Source organism: Orcinus orca, chromosome 15 (assembly GCF_937001465.1).
Source record: "Orcinus orca chromosome 15, mOrcOrc1.1, whole genome shotgun sequence".
Taxonomy (NCBI): Eukaryota; Metazoa; Chordata; class Mammalia; order Artiodactyla; family Delphinidae; genus Orcinus; species Orcinus orca.
The window spans coordinates 86,416,988-86,439,696 of record NC_064573.1 but is presented as its reverse complement, the minus strand read 5'-3'; the positions used below and the strand labels follow the sequence as shown (position 1 = coordinate 86,439,696).

The 22,709-nt window shown below is 46.4% G+C and overlaps 1 protein-coding gene across 3 annotated transcripts in view; it reads right to left on the bottom strand.

Annotated features, from left to right (window-relative positions):
* Positions 1-14,112: 14,112 nt before the first annotated feature.
* GLT1D1 (glycosyltransferase 1 domain containing 1) overlaps positions 14,113-22,709 on the bottom strand; it is a 100,873-nt gene continuing 92,276 nt past the window's right edge. For all 3 annotated transcript variants that reach the window (XM_033440675.2, XM_004276641.4, XM_033440674.2), the window contains one exon: positions 14,113-16,069. In XM_033440675.2, the coding sequence (XP_033296566.1) occupies positions 15,908-16,069 (162 nt within the window). In that variant the 3' untranslated portion in view covers positions 14,113-15,907. The remainder of the gene's footprint in view (positions 16,070-22,709) is intronic.

Here is a 22,709-nt window from a genome sequence, read left to right as displayed (position 1 = left end):
TTATTTTTAATTTTTATTATTTTATTTATATATTTACAAATACATATAATTTTAGAACTAGTTATAAATTTATAAAATATTTAATTTATAAATGAAAATAAATGAATTAAATATATACTTATGTATGGATTTAAGTAAATATTTAAGTATCCATATATTAAAAATATATATTTACTGCTAGTGGCAGGAAGGAATCAGTACAGTGTTATTTCAGTGAGATGCTGTTCTGTGCACTCTGTGTGTATACATTTATCTACATATATAGGTATACACACACATACAGAAAACCAAATAGTCCTAAAGAAAGTTTACACCCATTCCACTCCCAGGATAAGCACACGACAGTTGGATGATTTTTTAAAGTGCTCACATCTTTAGTGGGGGCTTTGATGCTCTCCCTTCTTCCATGGGACCAGCCTCCTGATTCCACATGATCTCGCGGGATCTGGTGTCAAATGCCCCGCCCTCCACCCACATTCCCAGAAGGTCGCCTGTGTCTGTGCAGGAGACTACGTACACTGCACAACTCCGGAGCGTGCCACACACATTACGGTCTATAAAAACAGAGGCCCTGTATTGGCTTATACCTGGGTGGTCTTAAATTGGCTAAAAATTACACATGGTGGTGGAGTGGGTTGAATTGGGCCCCCAAAGATATGCCCATCTGGAACCTTGGAACATGATACTATTTTTTTTTTTTTTTTTTGGTGGTATGTGGGCCTCTCACTGTTGTGGCCTCTCCCGTCGCGGAGCATAGTCTCCGGACGCGCAGGCTCAACGGCCATGGCTCACGGGCCCAGCCGCTCCGCGGCATGTGGGATCTTCCCAGACCAGGGCACGAACCCGTGTCCCCTGCATCGGCAGGCGGACTCTCAACCACTGCGCCACCAGGGAAGCCGGAACATGATACTATTGGACCAAGCATCTCTGCAAATGTAATTGAGGTGAGATTCCAAGATAAGATCACCCTGGATTAGGGTGAGCCCGAAATCCAACGAGTGTCCTTTTAGAAGAGAGAAAAGAAGACACAGTATATCAGTCTGTTCAAGCTGCCAAAATAAAATACCAGATGGGGTGGCTATCACCACAGACATTTATTTTCTTGGTTCTGGAGGCTGGGAGTCCAAAGTGAAGGAGGCACCAGGGTTGGTCTCCGGGGAGACCGCGCTTCCCGGCCTACAGACGGCTGCCTTCTTGCTGTATCCTCATATGGCCTTTCCTCTGGGCATGGGGGGAGCAAAAGAGGTCTCTGGTAGCTCTTCTTTTCCTTATACGGACACCAGTCCTATTGGAATAGGGCCCCATTCTAATGATTTTATTTTTTAATTATCTCCCTAAAGGCCTTACCTTCCATATACAGTCACATTTAGAGTTAGGGCTTCAACATATGAATTTGATACTATTCAGTTCATAACATAGAGAAAATGCCCTGGGAAGACGGAGGCAGAGATGGGAGTGATGTTGCCGCAAGCCAGGGAACCTCAGGAGCCACGAAGGCTTGACTCAAGCTTAGAGCTTTTAAACTTGACCTTTCGGTGCCCTGTATTAACGACCCTCCAGACTTCCAAGCAGCGTCGTTCAGGAGCAGCACGCAGGTAACTGTAAGAAGTCGCTGAAATCCAACTCAAACCGACAGAAGCAAAACAGAATTTATTTTAAAGATAAGGGGTGTCACTTTAAACCAAAGGACAAGAAACACAGAACAACCAGATTCTGGAAAATGAATGCCTTAAACTCTCTTTCTCTCTCTGTCTCTCTCTCCTCATTCCACATTCTGCTTGCATTTTTTCTCTCTTTCCATCTCAAAATTCTCAGGGGAAGATTCTGATTGCCTATCTTGGATTGAATGTTCGTTCCTGGACCAACTAATTGTAGCCAGCATTAAGAGTTCGGAGGAGGAGAGAGAGAGAGAGAGAGAGAGAGAGAGAGAGAGAGAGAGAGAGAGAGAGTGTGTGTGTGTGTGTGTGTGTGTGTGTGTGTGTGTGTGTGTGTGTGTGTGTAACTGATTAGGACTCAGACGTGTTACAAATCTGAACATTTATATATTTAAAATAATTTTTGTCAAATTGCAATGCAAATGATTTAGAGAAGCCAACCACAATAACTACACTTTTACCTGGTCCTATTTTATAATTCTTAGAATTTCACTGACTGCACAGACAATCAATTCCTCATGTCCTTTAAACTGGCTTTGATTTCCCACCGATTCCCTCATTAATGTGTTAAATGAAGCCTGACATAGTCTCATGTGTAGAATTATGTTTTTAACACCTTGAAAATTCTATTCGTGATATTACCCATGCCCGTGGGTTAGGGGTCGCAAGGCTAGTATGATTATTAGAGAGTTGTGCAAATGGGAGCGGGTAACTGCAAAACACCCAACTCAATACAAATTCACCTGCGTGTATTGGGTTGTCATCAGTAAAGGTGGGGAAGGAAGCCCCAGCAGAGAGAGTTAAAGGATGGGGTGGGCACCTGGGGAATTCTTTCTCATTTCCTGCACAGGTGGGCCAGTAGCAGGGATCTGACTTCACCCTGACAACTAAAAAGTGTCACTTGCACTATTTACAGTAGCCAGGACATGGAAACAACCGAAGTGTCCACTGACAGATAAATGGATAAAGATGTGGTACATATATGCAATGGAATACTACTCAGCCATAAAAAAGAATGAAATAATGCCATTTGCAGCAACACAGATGGACCTTGAGATTATCATACTGAGTGAAGTAAGTCAGGAAGAAAAAGACAAATACCATATGATATCGCTTACGTGTGGAATCTAAAATATGACATAAATGAACTTCCACAAAACAGAAACAGACCCACAGAGGTAGAGAACAGACTTGTCGTTGCCAAGGGGGAGGGATAAATTAGGAGTTTGGGATTAGCAGATACAAACTACTATATATAAAATAGATAAATGACAAGGTCCTACTGTAGAGCACAGGGAACTATATTCAATATCCTGTAATAAACCATAATGGAAAAGAAAAAAACTGTCACTCGCCCTCTGGCTCTACAACGATGAAGACACTGGCCACTGCAGCCGCTGACCTTCAACACCCCCGAAAGGAGTTCAGGGTGGAGATCAGGAAGGAGGCCCTTGGTGCTCTGGGAAAAACTGGCAGAACAGGCCTTCAGATAGTTTCAGGAGAAGATTTTATGAGTCTAATTTCTTGCATCTTCTCATGTCTAGAAAAGGACTAAAATCCTTCATGATGACGTCAGCTCCTCGTGACGAGCAGCCACCTTCTGCCAAGATGTGTGCTTGCCTACACGCATCCCTTCACCAAAGTCACGTATCTACTGACTTCTTCCCACTCCCACCCCCCCGCCACCTCTTTGGAGCAGGTTCTCGGAGCTCCTGAGATGCTGTCTCCTGGGCTACAGTCCTCATTCTGCCCCAAATAAAACTCAACTCACAACTCTCACACTGTGCATTTTTTTCAGTTGACAACTCCATCGCTTTTTCTGACTAGGAGTTCAGAAAGATTTTGCCTCCCTAAGACATATCGGATGATATTTACATTCTCTCAAGCAAGAACAGTTGGGACTAAATGTGGAAAGTTGTACGTGGACGATGCAACTCTCTCAAGCCATGTATCCAAGTGTGGGAAAGATCAGATGTCTTCTTTCTGGAAGTGTCACAGGTTGAGGTCCCCAGGAACCAGACCCTGAGATGGAGACTGTCGTGGAAGAAAAGGAAAAGAAGTGTCTGGAAACACAGAGCTGCAATGCTCACCCAAAGAAGGACTCATCCCCACGGAGTTGTCCAAGGTAGGACGAGAAGGTTGGGCCTCCACAACCCACATCAGCTGATCCCTGGACTCAGGGGGTCCTCCAGGAAGGAAGCTCTCTAACTTGGGCCATCACCAGACAGGGCTGAGAGCAAGAAGTCCTCCCTCCGGATGGACAGTATGAAGGACAATGTCCCAGCATCTGCTGTAGCAGCTTAACTTAGATGCCATCAGGCTCTCATTCTGCTGGACAAAAGAAAGACCCAACCGCTCACTTCCTGGTTAAGTTGTCATGTCAGCATTTCCTCTGCCTCTTTTTTTTTTTTTCTTTTGAAAAGGCTTTATTAAAACTTTATAATTTAATTTAATTCAGGGACTTCCCTGGCGGTCCAGTGGTTAAGGTTCCACGCTTCTACTGCAGGCGGTGCGGATTCAATCCCTGATGGGGTAACTAAGATCCCGCATATGGCGTGCCACGGCCAAAAAGAGAGAAAAAAAAAAAATCTGCAATTTTGTTTAATTCACCAAGTAGTTTCTGAGTACATGCTTTCAGCCACACACTGTGCAATGTCCTAGGGAAGAGACGTGAATGAAAAATTGGTCTTCTCAGGGCATGATCGATTTAAAAATAACTTATAATATAAGGTGATAAGGACCATAATGGAATTAAGTACAAGGACCAGAGATAATACGGAGGAAGACATAAGAATTGCACCTGATAAAGGAGGATGGAGTAGGGAAGCTTTACAGAAAAGTTTGTTTCCTCTTTCATCCTCAGCATCTAGAACAGTATTACGAGTACTTTTCACAGGCACGTTAAGGTCGAGTTTTATGGACGTATTAGTTTCCTATGGCTGCTATAACACATCACCACCAACCAGGTGCCTTAAGATATCCTCTGCCTCTTTATGCCTCTCTTTCCTCATCTGTGTAATGTGAATCATAAATATACTTGTTTCTTAGGCTTATTGTGCAGATTAAATCCACAGAAAGCACTCAGAATCATGGCTGACCCATGGTGAGCTCTCCGTAGCACTTGGTATTATTATTATTATTACTTTGCGGTACGCGGGCCTCTCACTGTTGTGGCCTCTCACTGTTGTGGCCTCTCCCGTTGCGGAGCACAGGCTCCGGACGCGCAGGCCCAGCGGCCATGGCTCACGGGCCCAGCCACTCCGCGGCACGTGGGATCTTCCCGGACCGGGGCACGGACCCACGTCCCCTGCATCGGCAGGCGGACTCTCAACCACTGCGCCACCAGGGAAGCCCGGTATTATTATTACTATTATCTTGCATATCAGGTTTAAACACAACCATTTCAGGGTTCCCCCTTCCCCTTCCGTTCTCCCCCGGGGCCCTGACACTGAAATATGGTATTTTAACCATATTTCTAGTGTTACCGAGTCCAAGCTCGCTCTGCGCACCGCACGACAGGCTGATGACTCGGAGATGAGGTGCTGAGGCAGGGAATACGACTTTATTCGGAAAGCTGGCAGACCGAAAAGACGGCAGACTAGTGTCTCCGAAAAATCATCTCATCTGGGTCCGGCTGCCAGTTTCTTTTATAGAATCAGAGAGGGAGAGGCGGTGAGGAAGTAAAGTAAAAGGGCCACCAGTCTTGCAAAACATCTCCTGGAATGGCCAGCCTCGGGGAGAGGATGTGTTAGTTTCATCTTTTCTGCAGCCGTTCCCAAGCGGGCAGGGTTCCCTGAGGCAGGCCATTATGTACCATTATAACAGTAAAAGCAGGGAAAGGTTACAATGAAAAGATACAGTGAAAGAGAGTCAGATCCAGCGTGGAGTCCGATTTCTCTCTTCCCGGTTACACTTGCTTCTGTAAACGTGATGCTTTCACGTCTGCCCTGCAGGCACGTGCAGGACATGCCTTGTTCGGGACACCCCAGTGATGCGCCTGCGTCACCTTGCCTCGACCTCCTGCCCCCGCATCGTGTTCCCCACTCCTGGGGAGGAGTCCTCGGCCAGGAGCATTATTTCAAATGCAAACCAACCAATCCAGAGGCACGTCCCAAATCACCTGTCTTGTGGGCTTCTCACACTCAGGGCCACTGTGCCCATCCTACTCCCCAGGGGCCGAGTCCCCGAGAAGCAGAGGCAGTCCCTGTGCCCTAGAGCTCCTGCAAGTATTCACGCTAGCCCAGCCCAGGGCCGCGCACCCTGCTCGGCACGTTCCTTCCCGTGGAATCCTCGATAAAGGCTCCCTCTGTCTCCTCATGGACCCTGGGGCTTCCCTGTGGGGTCCTCAACGCACAGTGTGCCCCTCCTTTTGGGAACTGTGAGTAAAAAGACTGTCTTTGAAATGGCAGCTGATTTGTTGCATCGCTACACCTCAAATTTTCCATGAATACACTGTGTTTTAGAACAGGGGTCTTCCCCTCCAGCTCCGCGACCACTGCGGGGCAGGATGCAGCTCTGGGGCCCACCACCAGCCAAAGCTCCGCGAGGGGAGGGGTCTTCGTGCCCTGGTTGCCAGGTCCCTGCATTTAGTTCACCCCCAGGCGGGGCGGAGGCGGGGAAGGAGGGCAGGTGCATCCTGTTCCACGCGTACCCAGGCTCCAGGCTTTTCTCCCAACACTTCCCCCGCAACCCCCAAAGCCCTAGCCTGGGCCGACTTCCCGGGCCCAGGTGTCTTGACTCCCCCGCTATTTTCTTTCCAATCTGATAATGAAAGCACAGACACTATGCCTCAGGTCCTTCGGGACTTTGCTTCTGATACACTGTCCAGACCTTGTCTTTTGACCGGCAGAACGTTTCTCTCTCTCTCTCAAAAACCCCTGCTTTGCAATTCAAAAGCCTTGGTTTTCAAGACGGTTGTTTTCTCTCTCCTGAAATTCAAAAGGCTTCTTAGCAACTCAACAGCAAGAATCTGACTCTTTCTCATCTGAATTTGGTCAGGCAATGCCCATCTCCACGCCCAAATGCAATAAGCTCAAAATGGTCTAATTTTCATAAAGAATAAACGCACATCTGTGTGTGTGCATGCAAAAAATATATACTTAGTTAATATATTGGTATATTATTCTGCCTCCAAAAAATAGAAAAGAAGTTTGCATAAAGGCAGTATCATAGCTTATGAGGTTATCCGGTGAACAGCTGTTTCCAGGCTACTAGAAAAAACACTCTAAAAACAACAAAATCTTATTTGTTTTAAGACCTATTGATCAAGATTCCATCTCGGTGCTACTTATCAACGAAGAACAATTCTTCTATGTAATTCATTCAAAATAAAAGCACTGATATTATAACTTAAGTGAGGAAAAAAACGCTTTTTCCTCTTCCCCCTTTGGTTCAGTGGCTCGGATCCTGCAAATCTGAATGACAAAAGACAGATGAACAGGAGGAAAAGGATCACAGAAATGAAATGAAAACCCTACAGAGGTGCTCAGACCTGGAGACTTATATACCCTTTAAACAAAGGGCAAGATATTTGTGGAGAAGTGACAAGACCAAGGAAGAGGGTTTTGAGATTCTAGGGACAATGAATTGTGGGAAGGTAAATAGACGGGGAAACGAATGGAAGATGTTAGTAACGTTTGTTTGTGCAGGCCCATCTGGGTACTGACTTTAGCTCAAAATAATCCGTATGCCAAAGTGACACATTTAGGGGTCGCATATTCTGCTTCTTTTCAGTTTCCTTTGACTTGGGTTGAACACTTGTCTAACTCACGTGCAAACCAGATTCCTTAGAGTCTAGCTGACAACTAACTGTGTGGAATATGGAGATAGTCCATATCTCCAACTTGTAGTGCTAGAGAGAGAGACAAGGAGAAAAAGGGGGGAGACAGAGAGAGAGAAAGAGAGGGAGAGAGAGAATGAGAGAGAGGGAGAGAGAGCATGAGAGAGAGAAGAGGGGGGAGAATGAGAAAGAGAGAAAGAGAATGCGGGGGGCAGAGGAGAATGATGGGGAGAGAGAGAGAGAGAGAGAGGAGAAAATGCTCTAAGCAGCCCAGCTGAGTATGCTTCCTGGCTCCATCCCTTTCCAGCCCCGTGACTCAGGACCAGTTTCATAGCCTCAGTTTCCTCACCTGTTAAGTCACCGGGCTGGTGCGAGGATTGAGATACTGCAGATAAGGCACTGTCAAATAAGAAGCAAATCCTGACTTAGTAAAGAGGAATTTTATTGGAAAGGATTCTTGAGGATTTCTCGCAACAGAGAGGACCCTCTGACGGTAACATTTGCAAAAGCATCTCGTGGGTTTAGGCAAAGTGGGTTTTTATTTTCTAGGGAGAGTACACAAGGCTAGAGAGGGCCGGGTGTGGGGAAGCGGGATGACGGCAGAAGGCTGTGTCCTGAGGCCAGCCTATTGCGGGTGGTGGCTCTGATGGATGGGCTGTCTGCTGGCTCAGGCTGAGGCTGGACCAGAACCTGGGGAAGGAGAGGTACACACGGGCGCATCCCTGAGTTCATCTAAGTCACGTGGGGCAGGGAAGTCCTTTGCAGTAAACCATTTCCCTGAACATAAGCATGTGGGAGCATTTCTTAACTTTTGCTGTTTTCCAGGAACACAGGGCTCGGCTGAAGTTGCGTGGCGCGCTGTGCCCAGCACACAGAGAGGGTCCAATTAATGTTTGTGATTACTGACAGAATTGGAGCAATGACACCATTTGAAGTCATAAACGCAGCTGCTTTTTCAAGCACTTTGTGCATTTTCATCGTTTATATACCACTGAGCCTCTAAATGCATTTAGACATTGGAAGAGACAGGATGGAAACGTATGGGATATAACAGAGAAGAGCAAGCCTGACGCATGTTGGATCTACTCCTTTAGCTTCAACCCCCGTGTTCTGTTGCCTGTGCTGAGTCCCTGCTGGCTCTGCACTTTTTGTAAAAGAATGTTGCCTAGAGCCTGAAATATACAGGAGAGCTCATTCTCAAGGCCCTGACCTTTTAAGGTATAACACTTTTCTACCCATATAGAGATAAAAAGTTGCAGAACAAGAATAACATTTGTCTTGTTGGAGGTTTATAGGAACATGGTGACCTGACCTAGGTGGACAGATGCAAGAACAAAGGATTCCAGCACCAAGAAGTTCCCAACCACCAGCCACACCCCCTCCCCTTTTAGTATAAAACAAGCCTGAATCCTAACTCAGGGAAGATGGGTCTTCGGGACGCTAGTCCACCGTCTTCTCCGTCTGCTGGCTTTTCGAATAAAGCTGATTTTCCTTGTTCTTCACCTCCTCTCTTGATTTACTGACCCGTTGTACAGCGAGCAGTATGAGGTTAGACTCGGTAACAGAGAGGAAACCCATCTTAGCAAGCGGAAATCTAGCAGCTCTGTAGACTCTGTGAGCTGTTTTTCCAACTATTTCTAAAATGGAGGAATTTGCACCAAATACCAAGTCAGAAAGCTAGTCTCCTACTATTGCTTCGTGCCTCACTCTCTGGCTTCTTGCAAATGTCTGGTTGTTAACCTTTTTGATTTGGGGGAAATACTTAGCATATTTTTGTATTAGATGCAAAGAAGAAAATCCACTTTGAAGCATGACTCTCCTTACAGCTGAGGCTTTTCTGAAGCTGGTAGAACGAGTTCAAGGGCTTCTACTGAGAAAGGTATCATGATGTTAATTTTTTTGTTTTTCTTTTGTAATTTAGCAGAATTGTGTAATTTGGGGGGAAGATATTTCTCTCAGCCTGGATTTTCAAGGACTATTAATGAGTTTGAAGAAAGAAGTACATTGTAAAATAATCTCTTTAAAATAGATTGTGGCCACAGATAAAGATGAAGTTATTTTTTAAAATTCCCCTGCCACACACACACACACACACACACAACCTTTTTCTGTATTCATTTTTTACCAGAAGTTCCTTTAGAGTCTAATAAAATTCTCTTAGAAATTAGCTGTAGCGCCTTGGTTGCGGTTTTCATTCCAACTTTTGGGGTGTAACTGCCCTGTGGGTCATGTTCTCACTGACTTTTGATCCTGACCCCTTCCTGAGGGTTGGCTCCACGCTCGCTGACTGCTTGTAGCAGGCATCCATCCATGTCCGTGGGAACAGTTAAGCCCACTAGGAAGAGACCCCCCCGTGAGGGCAAAGAGTATTCACTGCTGTATCTACACCAGGGAGCAGTGCCTGCCTCAACTGCTGCAAGAAATACTGGTGAAAGCTATGGAAGCAACCTGAGTGACCGTCCACAGAGGAATGGATAAAGAAGAGTGGCACATGTATGCGACGGAATACTACTCGGCCGTAAGAAAGAATGAAATTCTGCCATTTGCAGCTACATGGATGGACTTGGAGGGCATTATGCTAAATGAAATAAGACAGACAGACAGAGACAACTACTGTACGACATCACTTATACGTGGACTCTGAAACATACAACAACCTAGTGCATGTAACAAAAAGAAGCAGACTCACAGCTAAAGAGAACAAACTAGTGGGTACCAGTGGGGAGAGGGAAGGGGGAGGGGCAAGACAGGGGTAGGAGAGGAAGAGGTGCAAACTACTAGGTATGAGATAAGCTATGAGGATATATTGTGCAGCACAGGGAATATAGGCAATGTTTTATAATAACTATAAATGGAGGATAACCTTTAAAAACTGTGAATCACTCTATTGTACACCTATAACTTATATAATATTGTACATTAACTATACTTCAATGGGGGAAAAAAAAGAAATACTGGCTGAATGAATGGATGAATGGTTAGATAGATGCCATGAAAAGGGAATGGAACAGACCTCCCTGGGAAACAGGGAGTGCTTCTAGGCATTCAGTTCTATATATAAAATGAGAACCGTCTCATAACCAGACATTCAGACGGTGACGTTCTTCAACCTCCCTCCCTGGTTCTAACACTTGCCTGTGCCCGTGACGTAATGGGCAGGGCTGTAAATACACAACCGAATATGCCAGACTTGTGGGGAGTCTTTGCAGATAATTTTGACCATGCAAAATTTTTGTTCTGAACACTGAACCGAAACACGATGCATGTTGGAACTTCATAACATCTTGTGTTTTTCTTTTTTATATAAATTTATTTATTTTTATCAATTACAATTTATTTATTTTTTGGCTGCACCACGCGGCATGCAGGATCTTAGTTCCCAGCCAGAGTTGGAACCCGGGCCACAGCAGTGAAAGCGCAGAGTCCTAACCGCCGGACCGCCAGGGAGGTCCCAGCATCTTGTTTTTCAATGCAAATTCTTGCTTTGTTTCAGTCAAACTCTGGCTCATGGATCATTTCAGAAACGATTTCTACAGTATTTCCCAAGACCTTCCGACAGGAGCAGCGGTGTGCTTAATCATTCAGGGTAACCGGAGGAACACCCGGTGGAAAGACCAGGATTATGTAGATGGAGTCAGTACACTTCATTTTATTGTGTCTTCCAGGGCTGTGTTTCACCTAACACAGAGAAACATTGTAGGAGATTTAGATGGGAGCCTGTGTACTCTTGGACTCTTGAATTTTTAATTGACGAGCTGCAGGGGTTGGGGTGATAATGGATACGTGGCCCTGGCTGAGGGCTTGCATACAAATGGGATCTTGGGGAGAAAGAGGTGGGCTGTGTTGGGATGGCCTTCAAGGCTTAATGAAAACCTTGTGGAAGGCCCTTTTCTTGGCATTAAAAGGTCTTCAGTGATTAGTAAAAGGTAGAATGGCTGTAACGACTACAGAACCTAAAACCAGTTTTTCACAGTGTCTACTGCACTGCAAGCTGTTCAAATAGACATTCTCCCCTTCTCTCTCTTTTTTTTTTTTATACTTTAAATATTTCACTCCAATCTCATCTTGTTTGCATGGTTCCGTAACAGAAGTCAGATATAATCCTTATACTTTTTCCTCTTTAAGTGAAGTGGGTTTTGTTACCTCTGACTTCTTTCAGGAATTTTCTTTATCTTTGACCTTCTGTAGTTTGAATATGATAACCCTAGGTGTATATTTTTCTGGCATTTACCCTGCTTGGTGATCTCTGAGTTTCCTGAATCTGTGGTTTGGTGTCTTGAGAACTCTCAGTCATTATTGTTTTCAAATATTTCTTCTGCTTCCTTCTCTCTTTCTTTTCCTTCTGGTGTTCTCATTATGCACACTATACTTTTTGAAACTGTCCCATAGTTCTAGGATGGTCTGCTTTGGTCTTTCATCCCCTTCTCTTTTATTAATAGACCCTTGTTTTTTAACTAGGCACATGGCTGCTGAGAGAAAAGCCTGCAGTCTAAGCTTCCCTTGCAACTGGGTGTGGGCATGGTCAGAAACAGGAACTGTCCTGAAAGGGAGGAAATAAATCTTTGCTCCCGCCTTGCATCTTCCTTCAGTCTGGAATTCAGGCATGGTGGCGGAGCTTGGGCAGCCACCTTACACCATGAGGTAGAGATGGTCACATACTGAGGATGGAGGGGTCTGAGTCCCTGACCCCGGGAAACACCATCTGTGCTTTGTTAATCTCTTTACTTGACAGAAGAAGATGTATTCATCTTCTGCTTCAGCCACCGTTGTTTTGGATTTTCTGTCAGCCGTACCCAAGTGTTAATCCTAATTAATACCCTCCCATCCAGTGTCGAGTTGGCCCCTCTTAATGACTGGTCCACGTTCAAAGTGTTTAAATGCCAACACAATGTAAATCAAGTGAAAAGTAAAACCGCAAACCTTGCAGAAAATGCAGGATTTCCCTGAAATTGATGAAAAGGATTTTGGAGAATTACTTGAAATCCAGGCAAATGAGGCTCTGACAGGACGGAACCAGATAACGAGTGACCGTAAGTAAGCATGATGACAGGGCAGACGCTGCAAAAGAAAACTTCAACATCAAAGGAAGAGGAGAAGCTCTGGGGAATATTGATGAAATCCCCGTGGATGGTTTTGTTTACTAGTTGGTGCGAAGTATTTCTTGGCCCTGCGCTTCGAGTTTCAATTCTACCTGCAGAAATAAATCTTAGTAAACATGAGACCAATGTAACCTATCTTCTTAATGCTGGGATTCATTTCTGAATTCAGAGTCACAATCCAACTTTTTCTTTGATGGTCCTTCTTTTCTATGAAATTCTGGTCCGTATTCAAGAGGGGGGTTTCCAGTCAGTAGCGGTGCATGGTGGCTGCACGTCGGATCAGGGAAGCTTTAGGTCTGGGTACCTCCGACCCCAAGACTCTGATGTAATTGGTCTGAGATGCAGCCCGAGCATCGGGAGTTTTAAAAGCCGAGGCTGGGAACTGCTGCTTTACTAAGTGGCCTCCCTGGTGAGGGTTGGCTCTGGGTGGGGAGGACTTCCTGTGTGTCATTCCACATCAGTCCGCTGACTCTCCAAGGGGAGACTGGGTCAGAAAGGGGAAGGGAGGCTGGGGCATGGGGAGAGCCAAGTGCAAAAGGGAGGGAAGGAGGAAGAAGACAAGAGCTAGCTTTCAGCATCTCATGAGGGCTGCAGTAAACAAACTGCGAGGTCAAGTAGCAGGCAGCTTCAAGGGAAGAGTTTACACAGCTGTGCTAACTATTGTTACCGAGGATGACACAGAAGTGCAATGAACCCTTGAAGCCACAATGCCGGCTGAGGGTGCAAACGGTTCCCACATCCCATCCGTAACTGATGGTGAGACCAGCTAGCAGCACATTCTAGGTCTGCTGGCTGCGCCAGGCATCAGGCTGGACCGCCTGTTCCCACGTGCACGGAGAGCCTGCTTTTGGAAACCTGAAGATACCCGATAAACCTTTCAGATCAAAACCATGCTGTTGTATTTAACTTCGCTGTGAGAGTGTGGGGAAAGCGTGAGGAGGGTTCTTCCGGCAGAAGCCGTAAGCCAGGTGTGAACACTGCCTCTTTGCTAGATGACACCATGCTAAACGAAATGCATCTTCCCTCCACGTGTGAAGATTATAGTATCTTAGTTCTATCTGGAAATGGATTGTTGCCGTCCTCCACACCTGTACATCAGCAAATTGGACACTATACACAAAATGTTTAAACATAAAGTTGACTGAGTATGAAACTGAGAGCGTCTAGAACATTTATAAGAAAAGCATTTTTTTCTTTTTACGTCTATACTTTGGTATTAAAATAGCAATTGCATTTTATTTATTTATTTATTTATTTATTTGCGGTATGCGGGTCCCTCACTGTTGTGGCCTCTCCCGTTGCGGAGCACAGGCTCCGGACGCGCAGGCTCAGCGGCCATGGCTCACGGGCCCAGCCACTCCATGGCATGTGGGATCTTCCCGGACCGGGGCACGAACCCGTGTCCCCTGCATCGGCAGGCGGACTCTCAACCACCGTGCCACCAGGGAAGCCCAGCAATTGCATTTTAAACCCCTCTTAATGAGATGCTCCAGTGTATCTTCTTTTGAAGTGCGGGGACTAGAGGCTGTGGAGGGTCTGCTTCTGGCAGGACAAGGCTCACAAAAGAAACACACCGGAGCTCTTTCTCTAGAGCGGATGGTGACACTTTATTCATTTAAAACCCACACGCCCTTCCCCAAAGGGCGTGCAGCATGTGTGAGAGTTTCTATAAAGACACGAATGAACGATGCTGAGGCTCACTGGAGCGAAGCACCTACCATGTCATGCAACCAGGACGAGAGCGGAGCTTCCCGACCACCAGCATTTTATCAACAGCAGCATCGATGGCTGGTACCCGGGACAACACGCACGCGGCCTTTCCTTAGGCTGGCATCGCTGATTCCAGACTCAGACGGAGCTGTCCACCTGGAGTTTGGACCCTGTTTCTCCCTCCCTCTCTTCGCTATGGCCACAGGGGAGCCCCGACCCTAGTGACCCTCAGATGCCAAAAAAGGGGGGACTGTGAGGGGTATTGTTAGCAGGACAGCAAATCCTGGGTGCCAGGAGCATCTTCAGGTTCCAGGTAACTGCCTTTGGGAAGGGATCCTGTTCTGAGATTGAGGCGTAGAACGACTCAGGAAGGGACATGGTACAGAATCCATAAACGTGCTGTTCTTATCCCCAAGTCATTAGAGTTTAAGACGTTCGGTCTGAGGCTTACTCTTTTAAAAACAAGATGTAGGTTTGGTCGTTCACAAAAATAGGATGGTTGGAAAGAAAAGAGTCCAAGATGTCGTGAAGTCTGAGGCAAAGATGATGTGGATCCCTCCTCCCCACTCCAGGGCCTGCAGGTATTGGAACAAACACTAAGGAAACGCTTCTTCTGACGGGCTCGGAGCCACCTTCATCTCCTCCTTCTGGACCGGGTTGTTTCCTCACCTCACACGAGAAACAGAGCATTTCGCCCCCAGTTGTTGTCATGGAACGTCCATGAGACAGCAGGGATTTCAGGATCCAACAGAGGCAAGTACCGCCACCAAGGAGAACAAGCACAGGGTTTGGGGAATGCAGCACCGGTGCAGCCAGACGTCCTTACAGTGATGACGACACTTGGTTAAACTCGCCTCGTGATGGATAAGGTCAAGGGGACCCGAGTGCCGGTTCTGCGATGGGCTGGAGGCTGGTGACCAGATCGACACTCATCCTTGGGTCCCTGATGCTGGGTCCCTGATGCTGAACCCAAAGAGCCAGGCTCCAGTATTTTCCAGGCCATGGGCGATAATGGGCTTTGTTCCAACTGGTTTTCAACCCAAATTCAACCAGGAGGCGGGTGGAGCCTATGGGGGGAGCAGGGGTTGGCCTGCTTATTTAGAGCACTCCTCGCTCTTTCAGTTACATGACTGATGAGGTCAACTCATGCACAGCACTGTTTCCAGTGTTTAGAGCCTGGGGGCCCAGCCGCACATCTGTCAGGGCCCCAGATTGGCTTCAGGGTGTGTACCACATTATAATCACTGCCAGTAACCCTCTCAGCCCACACGTCTGACTTTTGCTTTTGCTCTTTGAACAGACAGTGATGGGTGACAGGTCATCAGAAGACAGGGGAGAGGGGCCTACTCTTCCCTGTGACGGCTTACAGATAAGCCCCTACGGTCCCTGGAAGTCCTAAAGCAGCTAATCAAACTCTCTCCCTGATGCCCCTTAAAACCAGTTACCCTGCCCCAATTAGTACTGCATCTCCATGAGGACTGATCAGGAAACGCATCTGGGCTGTTACCTGGAAGCACAGAGAGGTTCTGGATGAATCGCCTTATGACAAATGATCTACAGTTCCAATGAACCCGGCTTGATTTCGACTGGATGGCCCCTCTGCCCAGAGCCCTGCCCCTGCGTGTCTGCCCAGGGCTGAACGTCTCACGGCACCAGGCACGCCCTTAGTCCTCACTGCTTCCCTCCAGCATCCTGACCAGGTGCCCATAGGTGTTTCTCTCCACCTGCCACGAATGATACATTCTCACATACTCCCTTCCGTTGGCCACGATTTGTTTTTCTAACGCCGGATCGCCCCCCAGTCTCTTTGCCAGCCGAACAAACTCCTGCAAAGAAGGGGGTGGAGGAGAAAGAGAGGTAAGTAGCTGGTGAAGGGGGGTTGCAAACGCACCCCAAAGCCCGCGTCTGCCTTTGCTCCTGGTCCGTCCTTTGCCCGCCTACCGTATTCTGGAGAAAAGGGCCTTCCGGAAGGATGCGCGTTAACGCAAACATTGGGACTGAGTAAGAAATTACACACACACACGTGCGAGGGTGAACATCGTGGAAAAATACTGTAGTCATCGATTATGCTTCCCCATCTTTCTTCCCTAGATTGCTCAAAGCTACTGTTTCTCACAGTAACTGAGTCCTTACAGTGACTCCACAGTTAGATCCACAGTTTCTTCCCTCCTTTGTATCGGCTGAGATATGAAGTCAGGTCTTATTCCATAATCTGAGCTCCTCTATTCTAGACAACACTACCCCTGCCACGTTTGTTTTCCATTGTGTTGATCCTTTCATCTTTCCCGGGCACGGAGTGTGTCTTCAAATCGTGAACATCACCTGGTGGAGTGCAAAGGGCCAGGCTTCCACTGGTTCAGATCTGGGTTCAAATCCTTCTTCGACACATAACTTAGCTGTGTGGCTTTGGGCAAGCTAGTTAACCTCTCTGAACCCTACAGTGATCATCTCCAAAGGGGCAGTGGGCACTGGATGGGTAAGCCCCGCCCTGCCCCAGACTCCCCAGACTCCACTCCCAGACTCCTTCACTCACTCCATGGGTGAAGGAGGGGAGAGGGGATTTAACCGGCCTGGATTTTCTGCACTTTCCTTCTGTTGCTTCAGAGGGAGGAAGTGTGCTTTGCTCTATGTTTATTGATGCTTGCAGACGCTGATGCAATGAAAAAGTGGCCACTTTTTAATATCAAAGCCCTTCATAATTGGAAAGAACTAGAATTCTTTGATTGCTAAAGAGTATTCAGAGCAGGGAGGGGAGCACGCATTATTTATTATGTTTGCACATAAGTCAAAGCAGGGCTCACCAGCCAGGAGGCCTGCATTTAAATTCACACCCTACCCTTCACGGGAGTGACGCTGGGTGCGTTTCATCACCTCTCTGAGCCTCGGTCTCTTCATCTTTAAATTAGGAATAATTACAGTACCTGCTTCATAGCGTGTTGACAGGATTCAATGAGTTAATACAAAGAACTCAGGGCAGCGCCTAGCCCAGACTTAGCTATCGTTATTATTGTGATTCCCCAACCCATGTAAATTCCAATAAGTCAACAGTGCCTAAGATTAATACACAGTGCTTTGCGCCATTTACAAGGAACGTCCACGTATTCTCAAAATTATCGTTAATTAAACGTTGGATGATTTTTATAGCTAGCAATATAAAAAGCAATAATTACGATAGAGTGGAATTATATTTTTATGTAGTATATATACACTTTATGGTAAATTGGTGTTCTTTTTATAATAAAAATGTAACATTTATTCCCATCTTATAGGAGAACAACGTTCTTATTAAAATTATTCGAGAGGCTTATAGCTTTGGTACATTATTTTATGATGCTGGTCATATCTTTGATTTATCTGATGCAGACACTTTGGCTAAAACCCAACCCCCTGCTTATGATTTCTATAGAATATTTGACCGTTTTATAACGGAATCCTGAACGAGAGCTTCTAGGAATAGGATGTGATAAAGAGCACTTTTTTTTTTTTTCCTCTCTGCATGGAAGACTGAACAAAGAACTCTGACTTAAACAAAGCAAGAGAGAGTTGGGTAAGGAGTGGGAAACATCTTGGCCGTTGGCATAAAACCCTGGCTGGGTGGCTGACAGAAAAGAAAGAGAAGGAAAGAAAAATCTCACTCTTGAATTGTACCAGTCACTCCCTGAGGCCCTGGGATTATTTTCTTCTGGGCTAAAACAGCTCCTCCGCGACAACTAAGGCAGTGCTCTGAACACAGGCGTGCGGACAATGAGAAAAGCCCGTTGACACAGACTGTCGTTTACTGTGTGCAAGATGGTGGCCGCAGTCCCCCATCCTTGCATGAACGTCTCTTTGAAATAGGGCTCACCCACTCCTCCAATAAAGGGGGAAGGAGGTCTGTTTCCCCATCTCCTGGATCTGGGCTGGCCCTGGAATTTGCTTTGACCAACAGAATAGGTCAGAAGTGATGTAGTTTGACTTCCAAACAAAGCTCCCAAAGGTCTAACAGCTCCCACTCTCGCCCTCCTGGATCCTGAGGCCAGCCCATAAAGGAGCCTGAGGTAGCCTGCTGGAGGATGAATGACCACTTGGACTGAGATGCCCAGCAACCACCCGTGCCAGCGACCGGACACTCATCCAGTGGACCAAAGGGCCACGTCATAAGAGCTGTAGCAAAACTTCCAGGAAACAAGTACAAATGCCAATTCACCATCATCCCAACCAAAGCCCAAAAGGTTTTATACAACCGTCAGCTGCAGGACGCGCCAGAACACCCATCAGATCTGATCATCAAGTCTTGACTGGGGGAGGGGAGGATTCATCATTTATGTGATTTAATGATCTATTCTTGAAAATTATTCATGATAATAAGTTATGAGGCCTTAAAGGGTACACACACGAAAGCAAAAGAAAATAGAAACCAAGTACTGGGATTCCACATCTTAAGAGAGTTTAAAAACAGATGTAGGCACTGCCCTAGATCAGAGTTGGAAACTCAAGTGCCCAACGGCTCCCGGCAGGGAAGGCCCGCAGCGCCGAACCCCGGCTGCCTCAGTGAGTAGGGGCCTCCACTCGTTCCCACGTTTGCTGTGTTTTTCAAGAGAAGTCGAAATTCGGCATATTTATGTAAAAGCACTCCACGCTAAATGCCAACAACTAATTCAAAATTTTAAGTAAACAGCAAACTAAACAAAACATGTGTGCAGACCAGACCCACCCCAGGACCACAGGTATGCAAACACTGGCTTCAGTTACAGATTTCTAAAGTTAAAAAAAAAAAAAAATCGGCCTTCCCTGGTGGCGCAGTGGTTGAGAGTCCGCCTGCCGATGCAGGGGGCACGGGTTCGTGCCCCGGTCCGGGAAGATCCCACGTGCCGCGGAGCGGCTGGGCCCGTGAGCCATGGCCGCTGAGCCTGCGCGTCCGGAGCCTGTGCTCCGCAACGGGAGAGGCCACAACAGTGAGAGGCCCGCGTACCACAAAAAAAAAAAAAAAAAAAAAAAATCATGTAAAACACCATGGTTTGTTTTCATAATTATTCAATTAGCAGTTGACTGTTTTCAGAGTTTTCTTCCTTACTGAGTAGTCCCTGCTGGTGGAGAAAACTCACTGAGAAATACGTCAGGCAGAGAGAGAGAGACAAATACTGTATGTTATCACTTATAGGTGGAATCTAAAAAATACAACAAAAGAATGAATATAACAAAACAGAAAGAGACTTATGGCTACAGAGACCAAAGCAGCGGTTACCAGTGGGGAGAGGGGAGGAGGGAGGGGCAAGATAGGGGTATAAGTACAAGCAGGTACAAACTATCATGTATAAAATAAGTTACAAGGATATATTATACAGCACAGGAAATACTGCCAATATTTTACAGTAATTTTAAATAGAGTATAATGTATAAAAATATTGAATCACTATGCTGTACACCTGAGACTAATATAATATTGTAAATCAACTATATTTCAATTAAAAAATTTTTTCTCACTAAATCCTTTTGACCTGCCTTGTCGCTCTGAGGTACCAGCCAGATGCAGGGCGTGAGAAGCAGTGTCAGTTTTACAGGATGGATGTTTAGACCCCTGGTGGGATCCTTCTCATAACCGTGTCAGCTGAAAGCCACGGGGCAGGGGGGAGCCCCTCAACGAGAAACAAACGTCTCATGCAGAGAGAACACGGGAGCTGGCAGACTGAACATGGCATGGTTTGAAAGAGCACTGCATTCCGACCACCTTCTGTAAGGGATACACACGTATTCTTCCAGGAGAAGCGAAAGTCAGTTGCATAAAAACTCTGGATTTCAGGCTCAGAAGATATGTTCAATTAGACAACCCCGAAGCTGCTTCTCCAGATGCTTCGAATACGATGGGGGATGGGGGATGATGGGGGATGTTGATGGGGGATGTTGATGTCACTGATGGGGGATGTTGACAAGGAGGTTTCTGAAGACTGACAGATGTGCTGCCATTTCGATCGTGGATTGTGGTTTTCCTCGGAACCCTGGAGTTAATTCAGGTTTAGTCTGTGCCTCTGGTCCTCACACTTCGCTTTAAGATTCTGATTGGGTAGGTCAGGGGCGAGGTGCAGGAATGGTGTCTTAGTCTGTCTGAGCTGCTATAACAAAATACCACAGACAGGGGGTGGCTTATAAACAGCGGACGGTTCTGGACGCTGGAAGTCCAAGATCAAGGCGCTGGAAGGTTCGGCGTCTGGTGAGGACCTGCTTCCTGGTTCAGAGATGGTTGTCTTTTCACTATAATCCCACATGGCAGAAGGAACGAGGGATCTTTGTGGGGTCCCTTTTATTAGAGCTCTAGTGCCATTCGTGAGGGTTCCACCTTCATGGCCTAATGGACTCTCGGAGGCCCCACTTCCTAATACCATCACAGGAGAGGTTTGAATTTCAACACGTGAATTTGGGGGTGAGTGCGTGGAGGCACAAACATTCAGTCCATGACACATGCGTGTTTTCTAACAGTTCCCCCCAAGGTGATTCTGGAGAGTCAGACTATGAAAAACACTAGACTAAGACGGACAACTGTGCCTACCCTATTTTACACAAGTTATTTGGCCACAGAATAGATTCATCGTGGACTTCCCTGGTGGCGCAGTGGTTAAGAATCCGCCTGCCAATGCCGGGGACACGGGTTCGATCCCTGGTCCGGGAAGATCCCACATGCCGCGGAGCAACGAAGCCCGTGCGCCACAACTACTGAGCCTGCGCTCTAGAGTCCACGAGCCACAACTACTGAGCCCATGAGCCACAACTACTGAGTCCGCCTGCCACAACTACTGACGCCCATGTGCCTAGAGCCCATGATCCACGACAAGAGAATCCACTGCAACGGTGCCCAGGCACCGTGACGAAGAGCAGCCCCTGCTCACCACAACTAGAGAAAGCCTGCACACAGCAACGAAGACCCAACACAGCCAAAAATAAATAAATAAATAAATTTATATATTAAAAAAAGGATAGATTCATCTCATTGACAACTGTAAGTTGCGAGAATCACCCTTCAAGATCCATCTGGAAGTGACATGCGCGCATCTGTCTTGTTTTTCTTACACAAAACAGCATTCACTGGTGTAGTGTTAAGCTTTACCCAAATGCCATCGTTCACAATGATGTATATGTACACGTGGCCACATAATAATTCCGTGAGCTGTTCTCTCGATGACTCCTGCTGTTGGGTAAAGTGGGGACCACTTGTAAGAACGTGCAAATAGCCTTGGAATTATTCAGCATAAACCTTCAGTCTATTTTTTTTTTTTTTGACCACACCACACGGCTTGTGGGATTTTAGTTCCCTGACCAGGGAATCGAACCCAGGCCCTCGAGAGTGACAGCATGGAGTCCTAACCACTGGACCATCAGGGAATTCCCAGTCTTTTTTTTTTTTAATTGAATTACAGTTGATTTACAATGTTGTGTTAGTTTCAGGTGTACAGCAAAGTGATTCATATATATATATTCTTTTCCATTGTGGCTTATTTCAAGATATTGAATATAGTTTCCTGTGTTATGCAGCAAGACCTTGTTGTTTATCTATTTTATACATAGTGGTGTGTATCTGTTAATCCCAAACTCCTAATTTATGCCCCCTCTTCCCCTCTGGTAACCATAAGTTTGTTTTCTATGTCTGTGAGTCTATTTCTGTGTTGTAAGTAAGTTCCTTTGTGTCGTATTATAGATTCCATATATAAGTGACATCATATGATATTTGTCTTTCTCTGTCTGACTTACTTCACTTAGTATGATCATCTCTAGGTCCATCCATGTTGCTGCAAATGGCATTACTTCATTCTTTTTTATGGCTGAGTAATATTCCAGTGTGTGTGTGTGTGTGTGTGTGTACCACATCTTCTTTATCCATTCATCTGTTGATGGACATTTAGGTTGTTTCCATGTCCTGGCTACTGTAAATAGTGCTGCTATGAACACTGGGTGCATGTATCTTTTCAAATTATCATTTTCTCTGGATATACGCCCGGGGTGGGACTGCTGGATCGTATGGCAACTCTATTTTCAGTTTTTCAAGGAACCTCCATACTGTTCTCCATGGTCAGCCTATCTTTTAAACTTGCAGCAGCGATAACCGAGTTTGGGGAGGGCTGCTTGTTCCCATGACAACGTAATGGTTAGAGAGAGCAGCTGACTTTAAAACGAATATCAACAACAGCGTGAGAACCTTGGGCCGATGTGGGAGCAGAAGCCAACCTGGGTAGGTGCAGAAGCAACTTCCCGATAGATCATCCCCATGCACACTGCCCGCCCGATGCAGAGCCAGAGAAGGTGGCAGGGGCTCGGGCCCCTGACCATGACCCGTGGCCGTCGAACGGCGGCAGCTGGGAGTCTGATCTGGCTCCTTCCCGCCCGTCCCTTCCGAGACTGGCGGCTGCAGAGTCTGGCTAGGCGTCCCGTTCACTCACACTGCAAGCTCAGGCCCTTTAACAGGACAATTCCTGAGCTCGCGTCTAACAAGCCCGCTCA